This window comes from Apostichopus japonicus, chromosome 4 (genome assembly GCF_037975245.1).
Source record: "Apostichopus japonicus isolate 1M-3 chromosome 4, ASM3797524v1, whole genome shotgun sequence".
Classification (NCBI taxonomy): Eukaryota; Metazoa; Echinodermata; class Holothuroidea; order Aspidochirotida; family Stichopodidae; genus Apostichopus; species Apostichopus japonicus.
In genome coordinates, this window is record NC_092564.1 from 4254509 (window position 1) to 4273626 (window position 19118).

At 39.0% G+C, this 19118-nt stretch overlaps 1 protein-coding gene across 2 annotated transcripts; it reads right to left on the reverse strand.

The window, feature by feature from the left end:
• Positions 1-4910: 4910 nt before the first annotated feature.
• On the reverse strand, positions 4911-13340 carry LOC139966199 (uncharacterized). 2 transcript variants are annotated; one of them, XM_071969000.1, is made up of 5 exons: positions 13105-13340; positions 12403-12501; positions 7089-7374; positions 5678-5920; positions 4911-5332 (listed from the first exon to the last, which is right to left on the reverse strand). In XM_071969000.1, exons 3-5 carry the CDS (start codon positions 7188-7190, stop codon positions 5102-5104), a joined length of 576 nt encoding a protein of 191 aa, XP_071825101.1. In that variant the 5' UTR covers positions 7191-7374; positions 12403-12501; positions 13105-13340; the 3' UTR covers positions 4911-5101. The 2 variants fall into 2 exon arrangements, with proteins under 2 accessions (XP_071825101.1, XP_071825100.1); XM_071968999.1 differs by lacking the exon at positions 7089-7374.
• Positions 13341-19118: the final 5778 nt, after the last annotated feature.

The window sequence follows — 19118 nt, forward strand, 5'->3', positions numbered from 1 at the left end:
AATACTCGATAGTAAAGGCTACTGCAGATACCATGTACAAAAATTACAGCTAAAGCTGGATGAAGCAGCAACCATGTCACCTCATTTTGGGTGACTGGCTGATTGAAATGGCTTATCAATGATTCTTCTCCTCTTTTCTTTACATTATCAATAATGTTGTGTTGCATGTTTGTTATTGACGTCCTTATGATAAAAACTTTCATCATTGCATTCAGTCTGCTTCTTCAGCCCCCTTGAAGACATACTGAAAGTGTTAATGTCCTAACTTTATGTTTGCTAGCATTCTATCTGGTTTCTTTCAATTAATTTAAGTATTCACTGTCCTTAAATCCGTTTTCTTTATTTAGTTATTAAATACATTTAGCCAGCAAACGTTTTCATCAGTGGGAACTGTGTATTCAACTCTGACAAACTATGAAGTTAACTCTGACAGATAATGACACAACAAAACATGATGCTTCCTCAATTACGCCCCAATACAGTTTATGCTTCGCTATAATTACAACATGGAATCCCAAAGGTGCTTGAACCAATTTCATATGTACTGGTAGTTTTTGGTAGAGGTCAAACGTCATAAGGGTACACAGTGATCAAATCAGAACAAATATTGTAGATACGATACCTCAGAAAGAGCCATACTACATACTATATGCAGTGCACCTCACTCATAACAAGAATAGTTTACTTTGGTTGGATCAAAGGTCAATAGGGGTCACCAGGTCATGTTGTGTTAGCAAACTAATGATAGGTTTAACAGTCAACCATTGTGAGAAAATGAGGTATTTATGAAAGAAATCAAGCATTCCATCACTATAAACATCAAATGCTGAAAATCGTTTGGACAAAGGTCACCTGATCTTTGTATGCATCTCCCATCGGAGTTTATCCATCAAAAATTATAATTTTATGAGAGGAGAAAGATGGTCATTTGTTTTTTGCTTTCCATTTTTCAGACCAGATTTAATCGGCAAGGAATCACAGGATGTGTTTTCTTACATTTATTACACCAGTAATGGTATGTGAATCTATTTTTCTCCTCCTTCCTCTGCAGACAATGAACTGGAAGCTGCCCTTCCCAAGGAAGTCACTGAAGAAATGAAGAAATTCAGCAATTAAATCACTATTGGACACATCCTTGCTTTGGTGACAGGGGCAGGTCGACCTCCTGCAGGAGGTTTCAAACCAAAACCCAAAATCACATTTGTCCATGACCCTCACAAGGTCTTGCCAGCTGCACAAACTTGTTCAAATGAGCTCATTTTGTTTGTTAGCGATGACAACACCAGGTCTACTTTCAGCACTGTGTAGTCTACTCTTGGAAGTGTACTTAATACTGTCAAAACTTTTATGCCATTTGTATTTTGTTTTTATTATAATGGTAACGTTGTGGTCATGTTTACATCTATACATAAGTGTGCGTGTGTTTGTGATGCCTATGCTACAAGCAAGATATCTCAAGAAGGACTCTTGGGCTGATCACATATTTAGTAAAATGGTGTACATCTCTAACAACAAAGTCCTATTGTTTTGGTGTAGGTCATTTGGGTTCAACTTGTAGGAGTGAAATTGTGATCCTTGTAAACACAATACATCAATAAATGTAGCTCATTAGATAGACCTTATTTTTTAAGCAAAGGTGAACATTTTGAACAAGGAGCTTGTTGATTTTGGTTGGTTGAAAATCATAACCTTGGCATACATGACGGTGTGTGTGTGCGTTTGTGACTCCCAGCTAGTTATTCGGTATATCATGAAGGGAAGGTTTGGCAGATCTCATATTTGGTGAGTAGTTGTACCATATTGAGTAGAAGATTCCTATTGTTATTGGTAGAGGTCAAAGGTCTGTTGGAGTCATCAGAGGTCAAATTGTTAAAACCTTGTGAACATGACATCTCGATGTTGGAAGCTTTGGCAGATCTCGTACTTGGTATGAAGGTGTATAATATTGAAATATTGAGTAAGAGAAGCCTATTGATTTTGGTGGAGGATATTTCTAAGAAGGGAATCTTTGACATATTTTGGTTTGTAGATGTACCATAAAATTAAAGGAGCCTAATATTGCTTTGGTTGAGGTCAAATGGTCATTTGAAATCAACATAAACCAAACATTTACTTCACTCCCCTCTTACCTGTTGCTCTACGCTATCCCTCCTTCATAAACAAAATATCGCAAGGGAAGCTTGGACAGATTGCATATTTGGTATGTAATTGTACCACACTGAGTACAAGAAGCCTAACGTTTGAATTCACTAGAACATTTGAGAACACCAGATTCATGAAGAAAACTGCTCATGTTACATCATCGAAACCAAAATGCATTTTTGCATTTTGGTTTATGGAGGTCAAAGGTCGTTTGTGGTCAACGGGGTTCAAAATATTGTAATATCATAAACACAATAGCTAAAAAAAATGGAACATTGATCATTTCTCGTATTTGCGATGTAGGTGGCAATGACATTGAGAACAAGAAGTCTGCAGTTTTTGGTGTAGCCATGTCAAAGGTCATTTGGGAGAAACAGAGATCATGTTGTAGAAACATAATAAACATGATATATCAACAAGGAATGCTACGAATTAAACTATGATACATACTTTAAAATATGCTGTCATGTTCAATCAGTTCTAATTCTTCCAGTTAAAAAAACATAAGTTGGTCTGCAGAGCCCAAACGAAGAGGAATTTGCATATTAGAACCACTTGATATGTGCATCATCATGCTCATGTGCTATTTCAGCCTTACTAATTTGTCCCTTCACAAGTGCCACTGATGAAAGGTAAACAATTGTATAAAACAGATCGGTTGTTATCAGCCACAAAGGGGATCTTACTATTTACACCATCATTAAAAATCTTCCTCCGTCAATTTGAGTGAAATGTTTGGCATGCAAACAAACTGACTCATCAAAAGACCTGATTATACAGAAAGTAGAAAACAATTGTATTACTCAGAATTTTGGTTAATTTGTCTTGCAGAGTGATCAAAATGTGGTTATTTTTGTAAGCTATATTTCACATCTTATTTCTGAAGCTAAATCTCATGTGATTTATCGTTTAGGTAATGTGCATATTTTTTTCTTTCTGTCCATAAAAAAATTTATCAGGGATTTTCTACTTTTATACCAAAAAATTGTGGGTTTTGCAATACTCCAAGTGTAAATAAAGAGAGCCCTGCAACGGAGCAAATTGTAAGCCACTCTTGCCACTTCATGTAAAGGTTGCAACCTTTATACATCATGTAAGTCTTTCCATTACTCAATCAATGAACTATATTTTTGCTTCGTATTTACTAATGTTCTTTACTCTTTTAGTCTGTGCTATCTGAAACATTCTTTCCAATAATTATGAGAACTTTGGAGGTAACATATCTTAGGACATTGTACCCATCTTAGGACATTGTACCTATCTTAGGACATTGTACCTATCATAGGATATTGTGCTTAAAATAGTGTTAACACATACACACACTGAGCAGCTTGACTGCACACTTTTGTTAGCAAATCATACTAAGACCTGACCTCATGTCATCACCTATTATCAAATCAATTTCATTCCAGTATCATCATACCATTTTTGAAGAAATCTTATGGTTGCTTGTTTATTCCAATTTGAAGATTTAATGTTTGAACCTGTTATCTAATTAATATTTATGAGATGAGCACTAAAATTAAAAGGGTTTATCTACTGACTATGCATGGAACTCCACCAGGCATGGTAATGAATGATCAGTACATTGTTGAATAATTCCACATACAAAAGTTTGCTAGCAAAAGCCCTGCCTATCCTTTCATATTCATGATATCAATTGCAACACCCGTGGGCTGTCTCAATACAATCATTGCAAGTTTAAAGAAATCTCAGCTTATGGTGGATGACTAGTGCTTGAAATTTGATGGTTGTAACATTTGACCCTCCATTATATAACTAACATTCTACCCTGTGACCTTGTGACTATGGGTTCATGATATGAGACCAAAATGAATAGGGTTCATTTACTGACTATGGACCACTCATACACCAAGTATGGTTATGATAAATAATTCCCTTTGTGTTATCCTGTTCACAAACTTTTGTTATGTTGTGGCGCAGCCAAACGGGAGAGGGATGGAATGGGTAAGCCTGTCGGTAAAGATCGGTGACAACAATAAAGGCGACACTCTGATATTAACGTTACCGTCTTCTTTTTATTTAGTAAGGGAGGAAAAAACAGCCTCAACTCAACGAGATCATTTAAGTATCCGATCCAGAGTATCGGATGACAGCGGCCTACTAGTATTGAATGTTCGAGTACACAGAACCAAACATCTTATCCTCCAAATCTTATTCCATACCATACTGCAATACCTTCTCTTTGACTTCTGTTCAGATATTTTCACTTTACTTCGTTTGTTTATTTGGAAACCCACGTTTGGAATGGCTTGGCCGGATGCACCATGCTAGCGTGACTTCCATTCAGCGTAGTGATACAGTTCGCATCACTACCAGCAAACATACGGAACCTAATTATTTAATGTGCATGTATACAATGCCGTTACCACATTAACTGCGGTACGATACTATCATGTAGGGTGAAGAGGGTGTCCAGCAATTGGTCAAAAGTGTTAACCCCTTGAGAATATAGAAGTACTACCAAGCTCTGAATATTCAAAACTTTCACCTCACTACAGCTACTAAAAAAATGCTAGCCCCACCTACTCTTTAGTGTGCATGATATCAATTGCAACTGTCATCAGCAAGTGCAGTCTTCCAATAACAACATTGCACTTCAACTGTCATAGTTGATGAGTTACTACAATTTGAAAATTTAACATTTGACTTAGTGACCCTAATTAATACTACTGATATGAGCACCAAAATCAATAGGGTTCATCTGCTGACTGAGGTCTACCCACCAACCAAGTATATGATTATGATTATTATCAATCATTCCCTTCTTGAATTATAATGCATGCAAGGCAAAGTGTTACACACACGCACATGCCAAAGTAAATACATAAGTTAGTTCCTTCGCTTTGAGTAAGGAATCCAAAACAAGTGTGAATGCAACCTGCCCCAAGCATAGCACATGAAAGTGGGAGTTATTCTGCATGAGGAAAAAATAAAATTATTGCTGCTCTAAAATAGAATGCAGATATTGTACAACTGCATTAAAGTAGCTCAATTTTTCAGTATCATTAGCAAAAGTTTTATTTTGGACATCAAAGTCCTGGCATAGTTGCTGTTCTCCTTCTTCACTCAACAAGTTGTTGTCTGGAATATTTACAATGTTGGCATTTTCATCTTCTATGTCATTACCATCATTCAGTGGTTCAATACCATAGCGCTCTAGGTCTTCCTGTAAAAAGAAAACAATATGTGAGACACATGCAAGGATGCATATTCACCTAATATACTTGCATATCATCCCATTTACTACTCCCCAAACTCATTCATTTCTGTGTGAACTATATTGTTCTCTTAGTTCTTGCTTTTAAACGTTAAACCCTAATTTCTTCATGTTATCTCACTAGACTTCTTTGTGTTCTGGTGTGTCTAACCTTATTGAACCTAAACACCTTTTTCTCATCAGTCTTTGATACATGCCTTCGGCAAGTAATCAATAATTTTGACCTGTTGTTACATAAATGTTAAAAGAATGTCAAAAAAGAGAAAAAGATAAAAAGAAAGAAAGTGAACTCACGTCATGAATGATATCAATTGGGTGACCACTGCAAGCACCATCAACCCAAAGCTGCATTGGACTCTTGTTACCAGCAGTTCTGATTTTATGGTGTGAATATGACTCACAGAATACATCGAGAGCTTTCTGTATGAGTGGCTTGAACACATACTGAAGAGAATACATGTGCAACTCATCATCTATGTTGAGTACATTGGACTCTTCCATATCTTTAAATTGCCTGTAGAAAACGGTGAGGCATGACTGAAAATACAAGAATTGAACGAACTGTTGAAATTTTATGACAACAGTTTCATTGCTCTCCGTGCAGAGAGCATTAACAGCAATGACAGTGATCTTCTGTAATAGAATCTCTAAAGCATAGCCCATTTTATATGAATTTTTTTGGGCGCTTTTGGTTGATTGTTATCACAACCTTGTGTATGTATTTATACACCTTACAACCGCATGAGGTACTGAATTGAAAATTGGTAGTTCAATGGGGAGTACCCTTTGTTAAGCCCATTAAATGGGCTAGAGTTACCAATGGGGCTTGAGTTGGGGGAGGGGGATTTGTTTGATGGTGTGTGCATGGCCAAAAAAGTGTGTCACTCCTAGATGGTAAGTGACATAAAGTTCAAACTCAATTGGTGGGTAGGTGAGTATTTACTGTGATCTAGTGTCCTCATGATATGTGACATCACAGGTCAGAAAGGAAAACCACACTTTTGGCAACACCCCCATGTTAGAGTGTGAAAGTTACTTCCAAGTAACATATATGCCCATGTAAGAAGGGCAAAATAAAAACAAAGTAATAACTAAGGTTCTATGTCATAGATCCAATTAGCAAAAAAAAAATGCAAACAAGTTTATCATAAACTTGTCATAAACAAGTACACCCAATGAACTTCAAACTTGGTGGGTGTATGCAGTTCATATTTTGCCAATGTAACCTACGCTATGATGTTATAGGTCAAAGGTCAAGCATGCACAGAATATCATACTTTTGAACATATCCCCATGTCAGAGAGATACTAGCTTTTACATGTATATGAGTACAAGAACTATCCCTTTTCTTTAACCATAATGCATATTCAGTGCAAATACGAATAGTAGCAGACCACTATGTACTGAGTTTAAGTCAACTTCATACAGTGGAAATAAGAGTTGTGTATGTAACTTCATTTAAGACAGTGCTGTGCTTTAGTAATAATCTGTGAGAAAATTTCTGCAAGCAAGAACTTTATGAAGGAGTATGTTTATGTTAATCAGAGTCATTGGTGGAATTTTGTGCAACAAAAAGGAACACGAAAGGGCCCAAAACCACAGTGGAAGTTGGAACATTACCAGGAAAGGTCAAACACATGGTTATAATACACATAATGTATGCTGTACTATCTTTCAGGTGGGATGATGCCACATATTTGCCTACCTGAAATACATCCCGCCACAATCTCTCAATTCGTTGGTTGTGCACGCTTCTCCCTGCAATAAACGAGCCTCTCCCGGCACCTCTCATCGGATGGTTCAACATATACTCGCAAACTTTTACATTTTCACCTCCTCTGTCCGATCGAACTCGCGAGGGAAGACCAAATGCTTCAACAGCACCACGGAACGCTTTCAATACAGTGTCTGCTCTATTATTGGTGGAGCATACCAGGTAAACAGGCAGTCTACTGAAACCATCAATCCCTCCATGTACGACAAATCTCCATCTAAATTTGAAAGAAATTTTACACCAGTTAAGACCATTGACATTTTTGTGATTAAATATTATATGTGCCTCAAAATTATTACCGCACTGCATGAACCTTGATGCACCTACTGTAATCCCTAAGATATACATGCTTCATATTCTTGGCACATGTTAACAGGCTTTCTTTGGCATAACGCCCTTACAGCCCTCTTTAAACCAGAATTTGGTATCACTTAAATCTTCCCAACTTTAACATTCTAATCACAACTTTGAAATATGTTTAGATGGCTTCACATTTTGGTAGATAGTTCACATAGCTTTTATCATCCATGTTGCATCATTCAGTTTGCAAATGAGACCATCTTCCATTTTTCCCTTTTATTTTGCACTATACTGGGAACATTAATGTGTCAAACCATCAAGACAAGTCAAAATCAATACAAGTCAAAATCTCATAAGAGCAGCTTTCAATAGACACGGGTACACAACTCGATCCAGAAATTAAAATAATCATATTTATGCCGGCCCACACTAATATGAAGGTATGACGATATCACAGTGCTATACCTTTTTCACAAAAGAAACATGCACTGAGGTACCAGAGTCACTTCCGCGTTTGGTGATGACTACACGGCAGTTTGGCAGTACTTTGGGTATAGGTGACCCAAAGCCTGAAAACTGTCCTTGTTGGAGCCCATATCATAAATTAAAGAGGTTGCCAGGCACCAGAAAAGTTTGAAATTGCAATGGTTGGCCAAATTCCAAGAACTCTTTAATTACCATATTACTATTCTACCCATGGGCGTCAGCAGGTTTCAGAAAATTACAAGGACACTATACTATCTAAGAGGAGCGCCACCATTGCTTGGCCCGTAGCGTACCAGAAAATGTTGGGTACATAAAACCCCCTAGATCGCAGGAGAAGGCCTTCCTGAGTCGTTTTTAGTTACATCAGAACCAGATCTGTGAGGAGAAATTTTGTCTCACAAAACTAAATTCCGACAGAAAGTACTGGTAGAAAGATGCCGTTCTGACACCAAGGGAGACGAATTACACAGCGTCCATCTCAAACGAAATATTGAAAAAGTGGCGCCGTCACCTACGGGATGAGTGGAGTGGTATATATAATACATGCATGTAGGTGCGAGACGTCAGTTGTTATGTGCCCAGGTACTTTAATAATCAGAAAAAGGCACCGCCCGCAGAGCGTATGTAGCACCTAGCCGGCACTAAACAATAAAGATCTACCATATCCGGCGAATACATGTAGCCTTAATTACTTAACCCCTACACCCCTATTCGTCCGTCCAGTCCAAGGGACTGGAGGTAGTGATATGAACATAGTAACTCATCACCATCTACCTGTATGGCTTACCTAATCCTTTGGAACCCATACAAACAACATATGTGCAAGATTCAATACACTTTCGAATGGTCTCCACCCCCCCCCCCCCGAACGAATTAAATGGGCAGATTTAGGATACTGGGAGAATGGGAGATAAATGACGTTGCAAGTGATAGATAGCAGGGGCCCAGGGAGTCCAGATTTCTTGACCTTAAAAAATGGGAAAGGATATGTCACTGGGTCACTCGGTGCTTGTCCCAACACCCAACTTAGGAGGATTCACCGCATTGTCAGAAGTTCCCAAAAATCGGTATACGACTGTCTGATGATCTGATGAACACTTCTGCGATTCTCTGTGGACTCAACGCTGCCAGCCTATCGCAATGCACATGGCAGATCATGAGATGATTAAGGCGCTGCTGTGTCATGGTGCAACGGAGCCAGGTCTTCATGCGTCGAAGAGCACTGAATGAACGTTCGGCTGTGCACGAGCTTGCTGGGGAGATGAGCAGGAGTGTAGCAACCGCTCAACCTGGGGGAACATTCGCCGGACCTCTGGAACCATGTCCTTGAAGATTGTCTGGTATTCCTGGATTGATGACCGCAAAACTGCTTTAGGAAAAAGCTCAGTTCTTGCTCCAGGGACGCTGACAGTTCAGGGTACCTACTGACTATCTGTGGCTGGAACGATTCAGTAAGCAGTAATGAACTCAAGTCCCTGTAATCTGTGAGATCGCTTGAGGAGAAGTAGTCTCTCACATTGGAGGTTGCACTGTCGATAACCCTTAAGAAATCCACTCGGTATACTTCTTCCACTGAGTTGGTAGTGTGCCCAGGGTCAGCGCTATCTTCGTATCTGGTTGGGGTCTTGCGCTTCCGTGGGAGGGCCACTGGTTCTAGATCATACTGTTGTCGCTTCTGTTCTGCAGCGGCAAACATTTCCTCGAATTTGCGGTGATCTCGGAGTGACTGGAGACTTCCTATTGTCACCTCTGCTGCAGCAGGCATCCCAAAAACTGTCACCTTTGATCCTTGGAGAGCCCTGTTAAAGTTCTCCAGACACTGGAGGATGGGGATCGATGAGACCAAGCCAAGGACACATTTCCCCGACGAGAAGCACTTGTAGAGACCGCTAGCCCGAGATGCGGTATTTGTCCCCAATTCGTGAGCTGCTTCCTGGAGGGCATCGAGCACATCCGAGTAATTCTCCAAGACAGACTTCTATGCTGGACAACGGGTTAGCCAACGTGTAGGGCATATTGGCTTCAGTCGCGTAGGTGAGGGGCTATCAGCATCATCTGCATGTAGATCCAAGTGCAGGTGCTGGAACTTTCCGGAGCTGTTATAGAGGTTTCCAAGTTCTTGTACATGATCCAGAGCATCACGTATGTACGGAGCGTTCTGTATGGCTTTGGCGGTGATGAGATTGGTTACGTGGGCTCCACAGTGAACATACATGGCCAGCGGTTGGACTTTCTTCATCTCTGCCTGGCATCCTTTGTACTTTCCTGACATATTGCTTGCTCCATCATAAGTTTGTGCCCTAAGATGCTGAATGGGCAGTTGAAGCCGTATTATGGCATCTTGTAGCATCTTGCATATTGAAAGGCCAGTTGTCGAAGCAACTTGGTAGAGACCCAGTAAGTCTTCATGAACATCGAATGAATCATCAACATAGCGAACACATGCAGCTTCTTGTTCGTTCCCTTGAATGTCCTGTGTTCCATCGGTGATGATCCCAAACTGTGTTGACAACCGATTAATTTCATTGCAGACATCTCTGAGTACGGCATGGGCCATCGTCTGCAATATCTCATTCTGTACCTTAGCTGATGAGAATGAGACTTTCCTACTCAGACATCTCTTGAGGTTTTCATCATCCTCAGCTGCTTTGCGAAATTACCGCATGAGACGTCCGATCCACGAATTGCAAGACCCTGCTCGGATAAGAATTTCAGTGACGTGATTATTTTTACAATTGCTTCACGTGCACATCGTTGATTCTCTAGGAGCAAATCTGAGAGCTGGGTACTGATGCCCCTGGGTTGTCTGCTTGATGTCAAGTTCTCAGATGATAGCCTGTGAGCATTGGACTTTTCATGATTACGGAATTTTTCTATCCCTTTGTTCCAGTTTTTGAACCCTGTTTTCACAAAGGTGTCTTCTGCACAACGTGCCAGTTGTGAGAGATTCTGTTGTGAGGCATGAACACATGTGTGGTATAGTACTCCACCAATGCTCTCATCAAAATGAAGCCATGGGCATTCACTGAACCATCGTAGTTGGAATTTAAGAGTCCGGTTGGCAAGCTTCTGTACCGGGATGCAATTGGCAGGAGGTTGAAAGGGTTCATCTGGAAAATCGTGATGTTCACCATTGTCACTTTGACTTTTCAGAATCAGAGAGTTGTCCTCTGCAGGCTCCGCAGCCTCCGCTTCTGGTGAACTTGAGGCTCCACCTGTCGCTGATGAAGTTGATGGAGCAGATGGACTAATAGAATCACTCTGATGTCTGGAAAAGTATTTTCTGAAATCCATTCTGTGAGGAAAAAGAACACCATAAAGTCCACAACTGGAGCAATGAATGATATTGATGCACATATTATTATATCCACGCAACACAAAGTGTGCGAAAAAAAGTGAAGTGCATTTCAAGGTCATCAGAGGTCATTGGACTTGGAAATAATGTGCAGCACATTATTTCTTTTCAATTTGTGATCGATTTACAGTGACTTGCAAAATTTTAGTTTCGACCCGACAATCGAAAAATGTCTTCATTTCCCTTATATTATAGGCCCTGATTAATGCATCATTTGGATGATATCATACATGATTAATTTCTTCTGTTTTTAAAGACTCTGATGTGATCCACTGTGCCTCACTTCCCCCCTTCAAAGTATAATGCTTAAAATGCTTAAATGCAACTTGACTGTTGACAAAATCCTATACCCATATTTATCCCGTTTTCTTGCCAATTACATTCAATTGAAAATTCCTCATTTTGCAGAGAAAATGGCTCAGCCATGTGTTTGCGGCCTAATGTTACATTTCCCCATTGACTTAGTGTGGACTGTGTGGTAGGCTAATGCAAAATATGAACCGTTGTTTACGTGGGTTCTAGACCTAATGTCGGTAGTTTGGTATCATATAATATCCTGCATACAGGCAGAATACTGTCTGTAGGGCCTAAAATATATGATATTACCTTCCTGGTGGGGTCTTCGCCTTGTTTTCAAGTTGAAATGCGTCGTTGTTTTCTCTGATTCACAGTGTAGGGCAAGGGGAATTCCATTTCTGGAGAGAAGGGGTGCTTCCACAAAACACTCTAAAACATCGTTCAAACATCGCACAAACTTTTATCAGAGGTCTCGGACGAAGCGGGGAGGGTGAATATCGGAGGAGGGGATAAAGGGCCAAGCACTGTTCTAATTTCCAGTGCAATTTATTGATAATGATTCTTAAGTTAGATTCTGCTTGAATCAGCTCAGCAATTGTGATAGAAAATCGCGCATATGCATGTGTTTTTTTTTTAATAACTGCTCTTAAAAGTGGGTGGGACAAATGATATGATATCCCCTCCACCTTTGAAAGTGGTGTCCCCCCGTCCCCCACCTGTTGACGCCCATGATTCTACCCAAAGTAAGTTGCTTTCATGAGCATTTCTTGTGATTCCATTTAGATATAAACGCAATTCCTTTATCACCTGATCAATTTGTGGTGGCCATCTATGTGCCAAAGAGCGTTGGGCCTCCAACTGAGTATTGTCTTCTGTGCAGGGCAACCCGTTTTCGGTTTTCAACTCCTGTCAACAAAAAATTAGAAGGATATAAGAACATTAAAAGTTTGATGGGCTAATTAAACCATACAGTAGCTTGCAAGGACATATTTGTGCCCTGACTCAATGACTAAGCACATAAAATTCACATAAGAGGTTTTTCCATTTGCAAAATAAAGTACCCCTATAGGTCAATTATGTATTGAAAGGGTGGTTGTCAACTGCTGTACAAAGCAATGCACAGGAGGACTTACTTTCTTGCACTGCTTTTGGTCAATATCTGCATATTTTTGTACAGAGTCAAGTTAACACATTTTCAATAAAAATTAAATGAAAATAACAAAACTATGTCAAACTTAACTTTGTACCTGCAATAGTAAGGTATGGTTTCAAATTATGCCAAACATTGCTTATTTTAGTTATCATATTCTGCAATAACATACCAATTATGGCCCCATTTTGCCTCTTAATTGAACTACTGTAAACAACACAACCATTTACTGGCTAGAGCAATGTTACTGATGTCAGTAGTATATGCATGCAGGGAGCTCCACTAGCTACTCGATCCCTAGTTTTATAAGCCTACACTAGTCTTTAAGTACTGTGCTGTAAGATGTGGTCTGCAGTTACCTTCGGGATCAACTCTTTTGATTGCTTGCCGTACCCTTTCCCTGGATACACGTATTCCTTTTGCCAAAAGAAACCCTCCAACCATTTTCTCACCATACATACTACTTTGTTGCAGTATGGACATCACACACTCATCAAGCTCAGCATCTGTGAAAATAAAAGAAAGTGATAGCAATGACTTTACATGTATGCTACAGTCACTGAGCGTCACGTTTAAAATGTACCATACTAAACATTGGAAAAACGTGATCTGTATCATGATGACCATGTTAACATTTAATCTTTAATTAACAATAATGAATTAATAAACTGTAACTGTGGAATACCATACTCATATTTGATAAGTACACAATAGTTATTTCACTAGCTGTTACAAACTTAAAATAACATTGGAAACACTTAATGATCGCTTACTTATTATGAAGTATTTTTAGTGTCACATATTAACTTTTAATTATACATGTACTATTGTATTAACAATAAATAATCATGTTAAGAGATTACAATTCATTATGATGAAATAAAAAGTTTGTGTATAATTGCATGTTAAATATCCTTCATGTGTGGTACTATTAATAAGACATTAATTTAAACAAATTAATGATTTATCAAGATATAACTCATTTTTACCAAGAAATATTTCACTATATAACGAACCAGTGTTTCAGTACTGCAAAATATTAGCTCGTACTAACAAATCAATTACTTTATTTGAAAATTATAACTCGTAATTACGATTGATAATTATAAATCCTTTTGGGTGGCACGTATGAACTTTCTTGGGCGTCAGTTCAACATGCCCAAACTCCCAAAGATTGAGTGAGAACCGATACTGAATGAAATGGGTCAACACAACGAAGTATAAGGGTCAAGTCTAGTATAACTAAGTATATTACCATGGAGGTAAAACAGTCTCCATAGTATTACTATTAGTAATACTATTAGTCAAATAGTATATATACTCATCATACTAAAGTTAGTCTTATTTTTCTCATCTCTAGTCTTAAGCCACACAAACACTTCTTACGCCTAACGTTATAGGCAATATGCCTATGCAGGTTCGGCTGTCACTCAAATGGACAAACTCTGAGACGACCATCCCTGAATGGACGATCTCCGGGGCGGCCATCTCTGAATCGACGATTTCTGTGTAACAGCAATTTCTCATTCGCGAAGGTTTCTAAGTCACGACAATTTCTGAATCGACGGTTCCTGAATGGACGACGGTTGCTGTGTAGACGGTCTGTGTATCAACGACACTCTCTGAGTGGACGGTGCCTCACGTTAAACGACGATTTCAAAATGGACGGCAGCTGTATTTGAGCGGCGATCTTTAAGTGGACGGTTTCTGAGAGAACGACCATTCCTGAGTGGACGGCGCCTCACGTTGACCCTTTCCGCGTTCCATAAACAGCACGACATCATTATCATCGCTGCTGTTGGTAAAGACAATCTTCAGGTTATCCCTGAAACTATGTACCTTAGAATGCCTCCTAAAGTTACAACTATGACTATCACTTTTCTTGCTTTCAAAACGCCTATAATTGCCTCCACTAGGAACATAATCTTTATCCAAAATTATTCCTGATCTCATCGCCCCCCAATTTAGTTTAAACATAGATGTTCAACATAGTAATTCACCATCCTACCAAACAACGAGGCCCCAGTATTAGCTAAGTGCAAACCATCCCTGGCGAACAAATCCCTTCTACGCTGGAAAGATGACCACATGTCAACAAATGTGAAGCCGAAGTCGGCACACAGACTATACAATAAACCATTCAAAGTTACAATCTTTTCTGACAGAGCCTTGTTGTCAAATCTTGGCAACAAACTACATATGACAACTTTAGCCCGAGTTGATGCTTGTCGACACATCAATTCGTGGTACCTAGGCTGAATAATGTTTTGTGACTCCTTCTGCACATTGTTGGTGCCTACCTGGACTACAACCACCTCCTCATCTGACACGATTTTGTTAACCCTTTTGCTGACATTCTTAGCACCTGGCAAACATAACCTGATCCTTTTTGCTTTATCCGACCTGCAGAACTCTCGGTCTACATACCGAACTAGTGAATCCCCACACAATACCATTCTTCCTTTCGACTTCTCCTGTCCCCGCTGACCGCTGTTTACAACCACACTACCATCTTCTCTCACATCACAATCACCACGCACTTCGTCCACTACTAGCCACTCACTATTTCCCTCCTGGGAGACTTCGTTCCCATCATCAACATCACGCAACTTCTCCACAGGTAACACGTCAAATCCATTACAAGTTGGAACAACCTCGCAACAATTCCTATCAGCAACTGCACTACTCACAGCCCTACTATTCCCGACTTCCGGCCATACACAACTACAGCTATTCAATAGCTCCTCTAATTCCTTAAGTTTCACATACTTATCGCAAACAAACACTATAGCTTCACTAGACGCTGATTTAAAATCACATTCCAAGCCAGAAATCTCAAACTCGATCCACATATTACACTCATTACAGCAGACTAAACGATCAGGCACAGCCATAACGAAAATACTAAGTCAAAGATAAACCAGCGAACACAGAAAATCGATACTCACGATGAGCAGCTTAGGCTAAACAGAGACTATACACTGAACGATAGGATACACTGACGCTACAGACCTAAAACAACGGACAGAACTGAAACAAGACAAAAACAGCTCAGATTGAACACAAAAACATGCAGAATGAAAGTTACACACAATAAATAACGAATACACTGAGGCACAGAATACCCGTGAACACAGAAAATCGATACTCACGATTAGCAGCTTAGGCTAAACAGAGACTACATACTGAACGATAAGATACACTGACGTTACAGACCTAAAACAACGTACAGCACAGAAAGAAGACGAAAAACAGCACAGATTGAACACAAAAACATGCAGAATGACAGGAACAGACAATAATAACGAATACACTAATGCACAGAAAAACCCGCGAACACGGAAAAACGATACTCACGATTAGCAGCTTAGGCTCAACATAGACTATACACTGAACGATAGGATACACTGACGCTACAGACCTTAAACCACGGACAGCACTGACACAAGACAAAACACAGCATTGATTGAACACAAAAACATGCAGAATGACAGGAACAGACAAAAAATAACTCCAAATAAACAATAAAAATATCACTCCAAATAAACAACTACACGAATCACAATGTGTTTTGATGAAAAATAAAACGATCCCAGAAATCCCAAAAGTGAACGAATTGCAATAGCTCCGAAAAAGTACGTGTGAACGCTTCAACGACCAAAGCATGTTACGTGAGGCATATCCCAAAATCTGGGCCTCATTTACTAGGTCAGGTATATGCATATATAAATTTGGTCTTCGCAAAGAGGTTTAAATTACTGTTGTTAATTGGCCAGATAATACCTTCACTTTGGGAAAACACAAGTATGACCTACCTTCATTACAATTTTCTCCTGTCCTGCCGGCCGGGCAAATACAAACACCTGTTTCCGGATCACAAGTTTGGTTGTTTGAAATGCAATCGCTGGAACACTGGTACTGACATTTGTATCCGTATTTGTAGTTGGTACAACCTTTAAACAAAATCAAGACGAGAAAACTTCTTGAACCTGAAGCAGTCATTACAGATTACCAATATCAAAATCATCGGGAGTTATATTTCTGTTTTATTAGCAAATCTCAAACTAGCTACAGAAATGTACCATATGCCTCACTGAAGCATCGTGATTTAAATTAAAGTACCAAAGCAGTCATAGTGAGACGGCAAACTTCTACATTTCTTAGGTTCCCAAAACATTTTGCATGGTTCTGGCAAAGACAGTTTTCAAAACGAACTAGAACAGAGAGCAAATCACATCACCAAAAACAGAGGGCACTAAAGCGATTGCCAATGTTTTTTTACACTTTTATAAATAGGTTCAGGTTACATTTTTTTATATAAAGTAGACAGCTGCATGCAATTAGTAGATATTACAAAACGGCACATCGAATAATTCAGATTCAACAGGGTTCCAACTTTGCTTTAGGAGATGCGGGGTTATTAATAGCCCAATAAGTGTGATGTATTCATATGTTATTGCATCATGAATTTTAGACGAAACTTGATTTACAAAAACTTAAACAATTTTTTTTTCAGCGTGCATCCATATATGACATCACACTTGCTTGTTTCAAATTTATTTTCGGTAACTTCATATGTGGTTTCTCGAAAAACGATACACGGGAATTGAATGCAATGTGTTCCTATTTCGTCAGCCTCTCTTTTCACCCTTTTCTTAGAATGATGATTAAGTCGAGCTTTTGTTGTATTAGTGTTACTGCTTGCTTCTGTCACGATCATTGTAACTTAGCACTTTCTCAGGCAAATATGTTTTTTTTTAATATAGCAATTCTTACAAAAAGGTGGGGAAATATATCACACTATAAATATCTATTACATTGTATTGGCCTATATAAGATGGGTAAAGTAATGAAAATAAATTTAAATCATTTAAGGAACTTATAACAAAGTTACTTCCTTTGAAAACATTCATGAATTATACAACTTGATCAAAACAAAGAGGTGCTTGGACCTAATAACCAATACCTTGTCACGAGATCAGTTTGTTACAATGTTCCTCAGTGCAGAAGCTTCAATGTTATTATTCTGTTTTAGTGATACTACAGGCTTTTTTTGTTGTCATCCAAAGAAAATATTATGATTCTTGTCAACTTACAGTTTTCACAATGTTCGCCAGTAAAACCAGGAGGACAAATAAAATGTCGTAGAATGACAAGATCCCTCATTCTCACACGAACATTGATCCTTGCAGGTGTCTCCCCAAAATCCATTCTCACAAGGACTGTTACAAAGCACGCTATAGAAATTAGGTTTACACTGACATTTGCCCTCCACGATAGTGCACCCAGTTGCCTCTACACAGAAATCACATGTCAGATAACAGTTTCGTCCAAACGTACCATTCTGAAATAAAACATATATATATTTTCTGTTAGTCAGACTTAACAGAAATGTAGCCACGATTTAAGACTCAACATTAAAGCCTTTCTGTGATTGAGGATGGTTTGTGCTCATGTTACTTGTTGCTACCAGGAGGCATGATGGCTAGTACAGAGACACTAGCTTTAACCTTGCTTCTGGAGGGTGGCAGGGGAGAGGGGTGAGTTGTACAGGATTATTAAAATATTGCCCAGAGCTTGATTTGTTATTTTGTCTGAGTTGTTTCACATCTAACTTTTCTGTCTCCTCCTCTCAGTTTGGCTTTCGTATACTGTGAAATATGCCAAGTTCTATTTGTTATTTTATTGTACTCGTATTTTTCTGTTATTTTTGTTCAGCCACCTCTGTGTGTGCTTCTAAGGTATCTCATTACTATTTGTGTTTCTTTCTTTCACGCAGCATGCCCAATAGGAAAATTTGGCTTCCATTGTCTGAATAACTGTAACTGTCCGGCAAAAGCTGATTGCGATCCAGCCAGTGGCAATTGTACTTGTCAACCCGGTCAAGTGGACAAGTTGAGTGCAAATGGTGGGTCAGTGGTTTCCTAAAGACATACATACACACACACACTTTGCTTGGTCTCAATAGTCAACGTTCAGTCTGTGGTTGGGAATTCTTGATTTCTAAGATTCCTAAGACTTACATGTCAGGCAAATTTCTGTCCGTTTCATTAATTCCTTACCGAAGGCAAATTAAATCGAATTGATTGTTACATTGTGTGTGCATGTGTGTTTGTAATGCTCATGCTTGTAAACTCGAAAAGTTTATATCTTGGTTAAAATAAATTCCTCATATGGAGATAGATAGTGTTGGAGAGTGGAAAAGCTGTTTTGAAATTTGTGGTGGTCAAAAATTCATTTAAGGTCAACAGAGATTCAAAGCGGTAAAGCTTACATTAACTGTTTACTTAGTATATAGAAAGTATGAAAACCTGGTAAACTCAATAACTCTAAAAGCCTAACTCGGGGTTGAACTTCAGTCGTAGTATGTAGT